The sequence below is a fragment of the Ixodes scapularis genome, unplaced genomic scaffold (assembly GCF_016920785.2).
Source record: "Ixodes scapularis isolate PalLabHiFi unplaced genomic scaffold, ASM1692078v2 PGA_scaffold1__304_contigs__length_218370807, whole genome shotgun sequence".
In the NCBI taxonomy this organism is placed as follows: Eukaryota; Metazoa; Arthropoda; class Arachnida; order Ixodida; family Ixodidae; genus Ixodes; species Ixodes scapularis.
In genome coordinates, this window is record NW_024609846.1 from 64,310,918 (window position 1) to 64,323,103 (window position 12,186).

Sequence of the window (12,186 nt, forward strand, 5' to 3'; positions counted from 1 at the left end):
GCTCGAGAGCCGACGCTTCGTAATCGAGTTAGGTTGTGGGATTCCAAGGTACTTTGTCCCCGTAATCGGGACATAACCCCACGAGCCAGCCAACTTCCGAGCTTGGATAAGCTAACACCTGACCACCTCCTTCCCGACCCCATACAGGGGAAGCCATCTTTTTGCAGTATTGTTCCTCTTTATATTTTATTTGCTACAAAAGTATTAAATTGTTTATTGAGAAGCAATTCTAAAGCTTAACTGAATTAGTCGTCGACAACCAAGGGAAGCAACTTCGTCCCCGGCAAGACCCGCCCAGCTTCCCACAACGAAGTCCGTCACCCCATCCAGACCTGGAGACCCGGATGGTGCAAGGTGACCGAACGAAAGAACCCGTACTGAGGGGATGGAGCTTATGAACTGCAACCAGTTGACAGAGCAAAATCAACTCCAAGAAGTTTTATTTGCAAGGTCACTACTACTTCCATACAAAGGCCCCACAGCATCACTTATGGGAAGTGTACAAAATGAATTGTATGCTACTCTGTACATATATATATGTATAGATATATAAATATATGGCTATGTCCACTTGTGCATACCACAATCTCGATGTATACCACCCCCCTTAGAAAGATACCTAGCACTGCCAGAAAAAAGAAAATAACAAGGGAAAAAGTCTACACAATGTTCGAATTCTCACACGTGTATCCAGACCACCAAGGAGAACATAAAGACGGTGAAAATGATTTGTGCCCGTGTGGTCTAGTTCCAAATGACGAACACAGAGACCGCACAAAGTAAATAAACGAGACCGACAGGCCACCATCACAGTCAGTGTGCTTCCTGGCAGTGAGAGGAAGAAATGAAGAGATGCAGCATTCGGAGGTTTGACGTCACCTATGTACAGGGTCATTGGGACAGACACAGAAATGGACCGAGAAAGAAAAGGGCCCAAGTGGAAAAGCGGGGAGGGGGGGTCGCACGCTGTGGTCGTACATTGCACTGTACAGCTGCGGTACAGGGCATTATACGGACGACAGACCCTGCCCGTTGCTCGGAGGGGCAAGGGCAACCAGGCAAGGGCCGGAGACGCCCACCTTGCATAGACTTTGCTCCCAAAGCAGCTTGAGGACGTAACCCATAAATAGGAAGAACCAGGAAGGTACACAGAGAAGACATTGGACAGCTTTGAGCTCCGAGCACGTGAACTTTCTTCGGCCTATTGGGAGAGGACTACTGCCATCTGGTCAGGAACAGGACCAAGCATCCACTGCGGCATGGAGCACTGTGCTAAAAGTCGTGCTGAACAGAAAGCCTTCAGTCCCACTTGACTGGACAGGGTGACTAAACAGCAACAACCGATTTAATTATTCCTTCGTAGCGGCACTCCAAGTTTCACAACCTTCGCGTCCACAATCCAAGCATGCCGCCATGCCCGTCAGAACACCAAATAGACACGCTGTTTGTGAACAAAGCCTGCAATCTACTCTCCTGTAGAGCAGGTCGAGAAAATTGTTCTCTACGAAAATGCTATCTGTATAGGTGGAATTTATGTCTAAGAGCACTACCTGCCCCATGGGTTCCTTGGTTCCTCCCATCGATGGTGGTGACTGGCTATCTGCGTGCTCGGCGGGAAAGTGCATGCGCATGCTTCGTTTACAAACAGCGTGCCTATTACTCGAGTAAATACGGCTACTCCCAAATTCTAAAGGAAGACCGCACAGCTAAACATTGCTGCACTTTCTGCGATTGCATGTCAGCCAATCAAAAAAGAAAGGAACCAGTCAACATACTATGGGGAGTATATGTGCAATGGAAAACAACACCACTGGAAAAGTCAGACCTTTGGCTTCTTTTTTACGCCTGAGAGAGGCACCCAGAAAAAGACATACTAAACATGCTGAAAGACCACATGGCACTGTGTAGACTTGCCGGGGAAAGACGCCTACTGGGCTTCACAGAAAAAGAAGCCTTTTCATTTGGGCCTATGCATGGTACAAATTTCCTCCTGCTCCACAAAAATAAATTGAGGCAAGCGATTCACATGCTGCTTCATACGATTTCTAATGTGTTGCTAAAACCTAGAACTAGGAGACACACCGGCAACTAGACTATGCAAAATCTTCTAGGCTCATTTCCTAAATCTCTGCAGCAACCTACATGCACATATAGCTGTCACACTTGATCACACTTTATTGTCGATGAGCAACAGTCGTTAAGCAGTTGGCCAAAGTGGAGAGAAAAAAAAAGAGGAGGGGGGTGGGGAGAGGAAGCCGCAAAAACACCCTCTCACCAACACCATGATCCCAGCTCTAGGTACATCCGCGTACTGAAAACAGTTGCCATCAAAAACAAACAAAAAGGTATGAGAAAAAAAAAGGGAAAGGAAAGAGCAGAGAAGGAAGAAACAGTTAAAAAAAAAACGAAGGGGCAAGAAGAAAAAAAAGAACGCAAAATGGAAGGACATTTTTCGCTCGTTTGTTTCGTTCCTGGTCCTGACAAGTCCCAGACCTAATCCTGGCAGCATGGGGGCCCTGCTGCTGCTCCGCTTCCTCCTCTCACCCATGCCACTGCCCACTCTCTCCCCCTCCGTCCTGGGGTTGTGAAGAAAAAGTCCTCCGAGCTGGTTCCCTGCCTTCGCCGGCGAAGGTAGGATGCCCTAGACTCTTCCACTCTTCTCATTTCTGGAAACGGAAAAGGTCAAGCCAAACAGACAAGCATTAGATCAACGAATTGCCACTGTCATTTCCACCTGGGCCTGGCTTAGGACTACAAAGTGCATCTTCCTTTAACCATAAGGACCAGTGTCTTCCAGATACTGACAAGAGTGCAGACAAAGGTTTCAAACCGCATGCACTTCGTCTTTAAATTAATTCTAAAAGCTACCACCCTCCACGCCTTTTGTCGCAACGTTTTTATAATTTATTCATTCGGATTATTTTCAAGGCTCGCTTGATACAGATGATGCTTTATGGTATGTCAAACACTAGGCTCGCATGCACGAAGAGGGAAAATGATTGCATAAGGCTATTTTTAGCAATATTCCTACACCTAGTTGTACAGAGCATGACAGAAGATGAACAAGCAATCGCCAATCTTTTGTTTTTCTCTTCCTACGTAAAGGCGGCCACCGCTTATTTCCAAAGCTGCCGGGGAGGCAAAATGGATCAGTCCCGGGCACAATGTCGACAAAATACTAGTGCTAGAAAATGCCCGCTGTCCGACCCAAGCTCAAGAGTGTGGATGTCACATCCGCACTCACTGTGTCGCACAGTGTACCCTAGCGAAAGATGTGGAAAAGTTTAGGCGAGCGCGCAGCTCCGAAGACCTACGGTGCTATTTCCAATGGCAGGAAGCCGAATCGTCGTCGAGGCTGTTTGAACGAGCGACGTTTCAGTGACTGTCCGACTTTTGTCACAACTGCTTACCTTGTCAGCAACAAACAGCTACTGAGTCAGAACCAACAGTGTAAAGAGTACGCACACGCCCAAAAGTGCAGTAATCCCTCGTTATAACGAAATAGTTTTTTACGAAATATCGCATTTTTCGAAGTTTGACGCGGTCCCGATCGTAACGCATGCATTTTGAACCGAATTATTCAAAGTGTATCGACGGCCGGACATGCTTATTACGAAGGACGATCCTCGCGAATTATCGCATTTTTCTACGTTGGACGCGGTCACGATCCCAATGCATGCATTTCGGACCACATTATTTGAAGTGTATCGACACCAGACATGCTTGATACGAAGAACGATCCGCCGAAAGTACAGTATGTAAGCCAGCGCAAGAAAAAGAAATGTTTGCTGTCCCTTGTCCGCAGTTGGTTTTATTCCTTTTATTGCCAGCCTTCCAAGACGTGCGCCAAAAAGCCATTAGCTGCGAAATGTATATAGCATGTTGGCGCTATAAACGCGCGAGGAGCACATGCCTTGCTTGCAGAGTGTCTGTCGCGCCCACCTCTTTGGAGCCCCGAGGCACCTGCCCCTCGACCCCGACTTGTCAAGGGAGCAAAGAAGGCGGGAGATCGCCACTTCGGGAGCTCTGTGCGTACAGAGGAATGCGGCAGTGTCGGCAGTATGTTAAGCGACAGTTCCGACAATTCACACGGTGCCCGTGGTGCCCGCGGCCTGGCGCTCGTCGGAATCAAGTCAGGGAAGCACATCCCCTGCCGGTGCCAACCTTTTTGGAAGCACCGTCCCAAGTTATCTATAAAATAAAAAATAAAAACTGTCTCACTAAAACCGTTCACTACAGCCAAAGCTACAGGGAGAGCGTATGCTATCCTCTCCTTTAGCTTTGACTGTAGTTGATCGTCGCGACGCACGCGATGCACGTGTTTGCCAGCTTGTCGACGTTGCATTTATGGATCGCGTGCGCGCCGAGGCAGCGTCTTTGATATCGTGTTCTGCGTTGCGAAGGCACCTCAGCCCGTCTGCCATGTGTACAGTAGCTGCGTGCAACCTGCTTCACTGAAGCCTGCGCGGAAGTGTTTGACCCTGGAACAGAAGAACTGGAGAAAAGTGGTCGACTGAAGAGGTTGGAAATCGCAAAAGAATTCAACATCCCGGTATCGACGCTGTCGACGACTTTTCCCGCACGCGCGAGCTTGGTGCGCCAGCAGACGACACCGAGATCTGCGACGACCTTTACAGAACTGTGCATGAGATGGTCGGTGCAACTCCCGAAGATGACTGACTCGTTTGCACTTGTGGATACGGACATCTCGGTTGTCGCTCCCGTCACGGATGCCAAGATAGTGCCAAGATCTTGGCACGATCTTGGCACAATCTTGGCACGTCACAGATGCCAAGATCGCGAAACATGCTTCGTCTTCTTCGCAACAAGGTGGAGAGCGGCCGCGGCGATGACAGCCTTATGCAGTGCTTGAGGCAGTTGGAGGAGGTTTTTTTTTTAATGCCTGGCAAAAATGCCCGGCAAACTGATCACCCGTCTTTTTTCATGTTTCAGTAAGCCTGGATAATAAGCAAGGTTTGTTTCATTGAATATATATTTGTAAAAGCCTTCCACACTGTTCCTGTGTACTTTCAAGGTTCCTGTTACTCTTTTTATGGCTCCCGCGTTTTTATCAAATTGCCGCTTTTATCAAATTTTTTTGCCGTCCCATAGACTTCGTTATAATGAAGGATTACTGTATGCACATGTTCGAAAAAATGCACATGCTCAAAGGTATGCCCATGCAGGAAAGAATGTGCGCACCTGAGCTGCTTTCGGGGTCGCTGGTTGCTTCCCACCCGCCGCGATGCCCCCATAGGGGAATTTCTTCTTGTCGGCCGGCTTGAGAATCTGCCACAAAGAGAGCACCCGCCGTCCTGAAGCCATAACATCAAAAAGCCAGAAAAAAAGAAAAGCCGGGGACGAGAGCACACAGCCCAATGGCGACCCCAAAACAAAAGTACCGCCCACCTGGAAGGAACACATGAGCGTCTCGTCCACACTCATCATGGCACCGGCATTGTCAAACTCCCCGCAGTAGTTGGGTGCAGAGAAGAGGGTCACCAGCTGCCGCTTGGCAAAGAACTCGTAGCCATCCTCCACCACCTGCAGATGTTGCAGCCGGCACGCAGCAATTGAGTGGGAAACAACGCCCTCCCCACAGCACGCGTGAAACGCGTCTCCGATTGGCACGTTAATCGCGCCCCCTAAAAGTTCTTCCTCAATTTCCGCCCGCCGACATCGTAACACTTTGTCGCCTGCCGTGATTCCGACAATGGCAGAGCAGCAGAGGTGGACACGGCAGATGTCTGTTCTGCTGCAGATCACTCTCCAACCTGAGTGTCTCCGGAAGCTTCAACAGCAACGAGTTGGGGCACCGCAATGCCAGCGACACTAGCTTTCACTCAAACTTTTAATGATTGCGCATTAGCGCCCCATTACGTGTACTGACTTTGTACTGATTTGGACTGACCAAAGTTCGCAACGTCGCCGCGGGACAGCGCCAGCACCACACAGAATGTGGAAACATATCATATCCCTATATATTCCTATATATATTCCTATATATTTAATTTTATTCTTGATATGGAGTCTGAACTAAAATGAAGAAAAAACATTCTAGTTATTTTTTCAGTTATTTTTTCAGTTATTTTGTCATATTCCTATTTTTTAATTTTATTCTTGATATGGGAATCAACTAGAATGAAGAAAAGACATTTTCGTTCTCTTTTCAATTATTTTATCATATTCCTATATATTTAATTTTATTCTTGATACGGAATCTGAAATTAAATGAAGAAAAGACATTTTCGTTCTTTTTTCGGTTATTTTATCATAATCCTACATTTTTAATTTTATTCTTGATACGGAATCTGAACTAAAATGAAGAAAAGACATTCTCGTTCTTTTTTTCAGTTATTTTATCATATTCCTATATTTTTAATTTTATTCTTGATATGGAATCTGAACTAAAATGAAGAAAATACATTTTCGTTCTTTTTTCAGTTATTTTGTCATATTCCTATATTTTTAATTTTATTCTTGATATGAGATCTGAACTAAACTGAACAAAAAATATTTTCGTTCTTTCTCCAGTTATTTTATCACATTGGAAACTGACTAGGAAACACCTGCAAGCGCCAACAGATGGCAGGTGGGGTGCACTGGGCATGAATATTCGAGCTCACCCATTACAAAGTCACAGCATCATCATCATCACTGCTGAAGCCTGTCTAGGAACCATATAGTGTGTGCTTTAGATGCCCGTAGAAGCTCCAGCCACAAGCTTTAAAGACAACTAGATGTACTTCAGCTGCAGTTCCATTCTTTGACCTAGCACACTGCTCTCGGTGTGCAGTCCTCTTAACACGTCACCGGGCCGTAAGTGCACGGCGTCTGTGCTCCCGTGTGCACAACATGTGTGGCAACATAAGGCCGAAAAGCACCAAAGACGCCGTTTGCATGAAACCGCCGACGTTTGAGAGCAGAGATTTGATCTCTGGTCGCCACATATACAACATTCAAACGGTGGCATATACGACCTGCTTCGCGTTGCAGGGGCTGCTCGTGTGCACAACCTATCTGCCGCAAAACTAAACGAGCGTTTGCGGCGAATAAATATGCATGACGAAATGGCTTTGTCGGTTTGCGCGCATCCTTCGTACACACGCTTGTACCAAGGAGAAGGAGGGTTTGGGGAAGTTTAGCCCTGCGAAAAAGTGCTGGGAGGCCGCATTCACCGTGCTTTCTTATATATAACCGCCGCATGCAATGCCAACATATTTCCTCGAGAATCAGCGTAGTGGCGGCGGCGATTGCAATACATTTTGTTCCTCAACTTCCACGACTGATTGCCGGAATCCCAACAACCGACAGTGCGACAGGCCGGCATCCATGACCTTGCCTGCTGCCACTTCGAGACCACTCTCGACGCATGGGCAGCGCAGGATGCTAAATGCACCGGTCAAAGACGCACTGACAACATTGCAATGCAACCGAGCAAACAAAAAAAAAACGAGGCAAGATGAAATGCAGGTGCACGTCCAGGCACAACCCGAGCGACTCCCCCACCTGATGCGCCCTGCAGATGAGGTCAAGGTCATGCTTGTGGAGGAACTTGGCCACCACGTCGGCCCCAAAAGTGAAGGAGACGCCACGGTCGTTCTCGCCCCAGCCCATGATGTCCTTGTCCGGGTCAGACCAGAGCAGGTCGCACAGCAGGCCCTGGTCCGGCACGTCCGTCGGGCGCATTATCCGGCGCACCTGCTCCATCGACTGCAGGTCCGGGCTCAGTCCTGGGATGCGGAGCCCGCCCAGACGGTCAATGCCGAACAAAAAACTAGCTATCGGCGACTCTGGCGCGCGAAATTGAAGGCACTTGGCGGCTAAAACAAAAAACCAACTTTTTCGAGCCGATCAGACGTTTGCGACTCCCTGCGGTCTAAAGACGAAACCAGGAAAGTATGCTTGAAACTGTGGTGGTCGGTTCGTCGAACGGTGTTCTGTCGACGGTTCGTTTTGTCTAAAGGCCTTCAGCTTTCCTTGTGACGTTTCATTGAACACAAACCTGCCCTTTTCACAACAACCTTTTCGCATCTTGCCTGGTTTACAGAAGGAGAGAGGATGGGGAGGGGGTCCAAGGCTTGGGTAAACACGCCCGGGCAAATTACACAACTTTTAGAGGCTTAGCAAAAAAAAAAAAAAACTTTGTCGGCGACGAAACGTTGCGAAGGCGCGTGTCCACCCAACATAAAGTGTCGACGAGCCACGCGTTCGCAAGTTCTCCACAAAACGATCAGGACTCTCTTCTAAAACATGCAATGAAAATCGCTGATCCGGGAAAAACTGACGGAGGGGAGGAGACGAGAGCGCGCAAGGACGTCAGAGTGCCGAGCTTCGACTGGGAAGACCAGTGGGTAAATGCAAAAGCTGGCTGCCATACTCTCTACATGCTGCCAGCCCCTCTGTTTCCCATTGTATAGTTAATGATGGGATGAGCACGTGCAGGAAGCTGGGCATTCGAGAGAGACCATCCCGTCACCGACTATACACTCCGTGCGACGCGACCGGCGCGCCGCCGCGCGGCCGTTACCGAAGGTAGGCAGTGAGAGCCGGAGCGAAACGAAACCACGCCGCGTACGTTGGTACGCATTGAAGTCGGAGCGGTGCGGTTGCGCTGGGTTGACAGCATGAACTGCTGCGTCGTTAAGTGCTCTAATAGTAATGCGCCGTATCTCGTGGGGACGCAGTTTCACAGTTTTTCACCTCGACGATGTTTTGTGGGACAGCGACCGCGATGGACCCATGCCGTACAATGCGAGAAATTGTCTCCCGATCATGTCTGCCACTGTGTCGGCACAGCTGACATATTCTACACTGCCGCTTTGCGCTCTGCGTTTGTTTTCGTACCAGTAACGCCTACATATCTCAGCTCGCACTGAAATGCCATTCCACACTCGCGGGTATGCAGTGCAAATTTCGTTGAAGGAATGCCCTCGAAAGAAGTTTCGTCCCCATCGTACGTGTCAATGATATTTCCGGACCAGCATGGCACGCAGTCTGTACTTCATGAAGAAAGATTCGAACGGTTCAAAAAGTGAAAAATATGAATCTAAGGAAAACTACAATGAAACTTGGGATCACTGGACAATCGACGATTGAGTATGGAAGTTTATGTGGTGTGCTTTCTTTTTTGCTCAGCCTCCTTTTGGATGTGGAAACGCTGACACCCCGAGTTGTGTAGATAACAATTTTTTTTTCTCGGCTTTAGAGCCACCTATCGCAAAGTTGTTCGAACTGGAAGTACCGTTCATTGATCCGTCCTACCTGTAAAGTGTGCACCTCCCGGCCATGATGAGTGGTATTCTCTTGACAGCATTTGACGGTCAAAAACGGTTCCCATTTAGTTACGCCGGCCAAAAATATTTCCACCTGGTTAAACTATGCCACCTTTTTTAGGTATAATAAGTGTTTTGTCAAGTTACGGTTGTCCAAGTACCGGGCCGAAAATCAGCACCTCGCACAGCCAGATTACTACACAACAGCTCACCGCAAAAGCCTTTGACGGCCAAACCGTGTGTTGCCCGGCAACTTGGTTTTTTCGGTTTTGAAGCCACCTTCCGTAAAGTTGTTTCAATTGGAAGTACAGTGCACTAGTCCCTTCCTACCTGTAAAGTCTCCATATTCCATGACGAGTGGTATTCTCTTGACAGCCCTGTCACGGCCAAAACCGTTTCCCATTCAGTTACGACGCCCAAACCAAATTTCCACCTGGTTCCCCTATGCCACCTATTTTTGCTATCATAACTGTTGCGTCAAGTTACGCTCAGGTCCAAGAACCTGCGTGTCTAAATCTGCACTTCGCACAGCCCGGTTATAACACAACATTTTGGGTCCATTATAGGATATTCCTGACAGCTTTATTACTTTATTCGTTCGAACCATAACTTTCACACCTGCTGTCTTAATAAAACTTGGCCCACTTAGTGCTCGAATTTAGTGAACATCTTACTCGCCTCCTAATATCATCCTCCCACCAACTTTAAAACGACCAGCGAAACAAATTTTCCACTCAGAGCAATTATGGTGGCGGCCATCTTGCTTTTCAGAAAATTGCCCAAACCCCTTTTTTGACCGCAACTAGAGAAATTATTCCTATTGACGACTCAGACTCAATATATAAGAAGTGGAGAATAGGTTAAATGCCCTTCTTAGGACTGCCCCTGCACTCATGCAACGTCACCCTCAACGTATCGGCTCAAAAAGCAAAAGTTTCGTTCTTGCGCGCTTCCGCTGCCACAGCTTCGCACGCAAAAAGGCGCCGCAGGCTGCTGAGCCTGCCTCACTGTCGAACGCCAGCTCCTCCGCTAGCGGCGCTACGCGCGTTTTTCAAAGCGCCCCCTATAGTTCCCGCACGGAGTGTATAGAGAGGAATCTCTCTCGTCAGGGCCAGAGCCGTATATGGGGAGAGTTTGGTCAGTCTACGTCTCGTCGCCGTAACGCTCTCCTCCCAAGTGAGCCAATCAGCACGCGGCGTAGAGCGAGAGGCATGAGCGCATGCGCGTGAACTCCTGGCTGCTCCCACCTGAGTGGGCAGGGCCGCCATCTTCGATCATTCTCCCGGCGGAATGTGTGGGATCGGCATTAAATCTCTATTATTGCCTTTTATATCGCTGGCTCTGGCAAGAAAATGACATTCTGTTATTCCTCGGTGGGTTAAAAAGCTAATAAATGAAGTTTGCTCGGCGTATGGCCACAAACTTTTATTCAGGTGAAAAAGAAGTCTGCCCGTAGCAGACGACTCATAGGCTCAGCAGTGTTCTTCTCCGACCAGTCTCCGACAGCGTTGCTGAAAAATGGCAATCGTCTCCTTTTCGCTCCCTTCTTTCTCTCTTGCTCCTTCGGTGCTCTCCTCCCTTTCATTTACTTTCCTCCTCTCCGGCGCCTTCATCGCCACACCCACTGGCCAAACTCTCCCAATATACGGCTCTGGTCAGGGCAAGTTCACAAAGACAAAAAAATGACCTTGCAGGAGGGTTGCATTGCTGCACAGCCAATTCAGAAGAGAAACAGATTCAGGATTTCCAATACAAGGAACTGTGCAGCAGGTCAGAAGAACAAGATTTCAACCCACATCAGTAATCTGGATTATAGTCCGATTTCTCTCAAATGGCACCCCTTTTGTACAATTCTAATTAGAAGATATTATGATGCAATTACCTTTAAGACAAAACGTGGCAAGCTTCTATAATGCTAGTGCAGGCATTTGGTGTGCAGACATTGCCACGTTGCAAACAAAATAAATACTGCACTCTCTTTATAACATGATTTTACTATGCAGAATAAGCTACCGTAAAGCTATGAGTTATCACTAAAAGTAGAAGGCCATGAAAGGTCAACTCACCCCCATGCATGCAGAAAATTTTCTCATCAACTATGGCAGCCACAGGTAAACAGTTGAAGCAGTCTGTGAAGGTCTTCCACAACTTGATGTTGTACCTTCTCTTGCCTGGGTTGGAGAACGGGGAGATGCAATTATTATGCAGCTTCATCATGAGGTCTACAACACCCCACCACAGGAAAAAGCTTGTCCTCACACTTCCTCGCACAACCACAGAAATTGTCAGCAAAAGCAAAAAGACACGAAAAAAAGGAAAAAGTATGAAAGGTAGATCAATCAACGGCACCTAACAATTCATATCACCGGCGTATAAGAAAAAGCAACAAGGCCATGGAAGGTAAAAAAAAAACAAAAAACACCAACTAAAAAAAGCACTTTTTTTTTTTACAGAAATCAGATAACTGAACAAGAATCAATATAATGTATAAAAATAGGGCTTTCACGTTTCAGCCTAGCTTAAAAGCCTTGATACAGTTCATTCACAAGATAGAACACCAGGCGAGTCATTTAGATCAACCACCCTCAAAAAGCTAAGAGAACGAAAGGTACTGAATGTTTCTCCCAATTCCTAGAAAACGAAATTGAACTATGGCGAAATATCAGACGGTGATTCAAATGGTCTAATCAGATTCAAGCACGACCTCCTGGGCTTTTCAACCCCTCGTAAAAAAAAAAATTTTGCGACTGAGTCAAGTCACTTGCAAAGATCTTTATTGCACTCATTAACCCATCGAATATCACTGCACTCGCACACAATTTTAGAATGACAGATGTTTTTCGTAAACAGATTTATAGTTTCTTCAGGACTAAATCTCACGGTAAATGTCAGCTGCCATTCTCAAGGCTTC

General features: G+C 47.4%; 1 protein-coding gene across 1 annotated transcript in view; it reads right to left on the reverse strand.

The window, feature by feature from the left end:
- Positions 1 to 409: 409 nt before the first annotated feature.
- LOC8039815 (serine/threonine-protein phosphatase alpha-2 isoform) overlaps positions 410 to 12,186 on the reverse strand; it is a 30,022-nt gene continuing 18,245 nt past the window's right edge. Inside the window, exons 4-8 of the mRNA XM_029981237.3 lie at positions 11,342 to 11,446; positions 7,510 to 7,733; positions 5,410 to 5,544; positions 5,203 to 5,289; positions 410 to 2,666 (exon numbers count right to left, since the gene is read on the reverse strand). Of these exons, the coding sequence (XP_029837097.2) occupies positions 2,661 to 2,666; positions 5,203 to 5,289; positions 5,410 to 5,544; positions 7,510 to 7,733; positions 11,342 to 11,446 (557 nt within the window). The 3' untranslated portion in view covers positions 410 to 2,660. The remainder of the gene's footprint in view (positions 2,667 to 5,202; positions 5,290 to 5,409; positions 5,545 to 7,509; positions 7,734 to 11,341; positions 11,447 to 12,186) is intronic.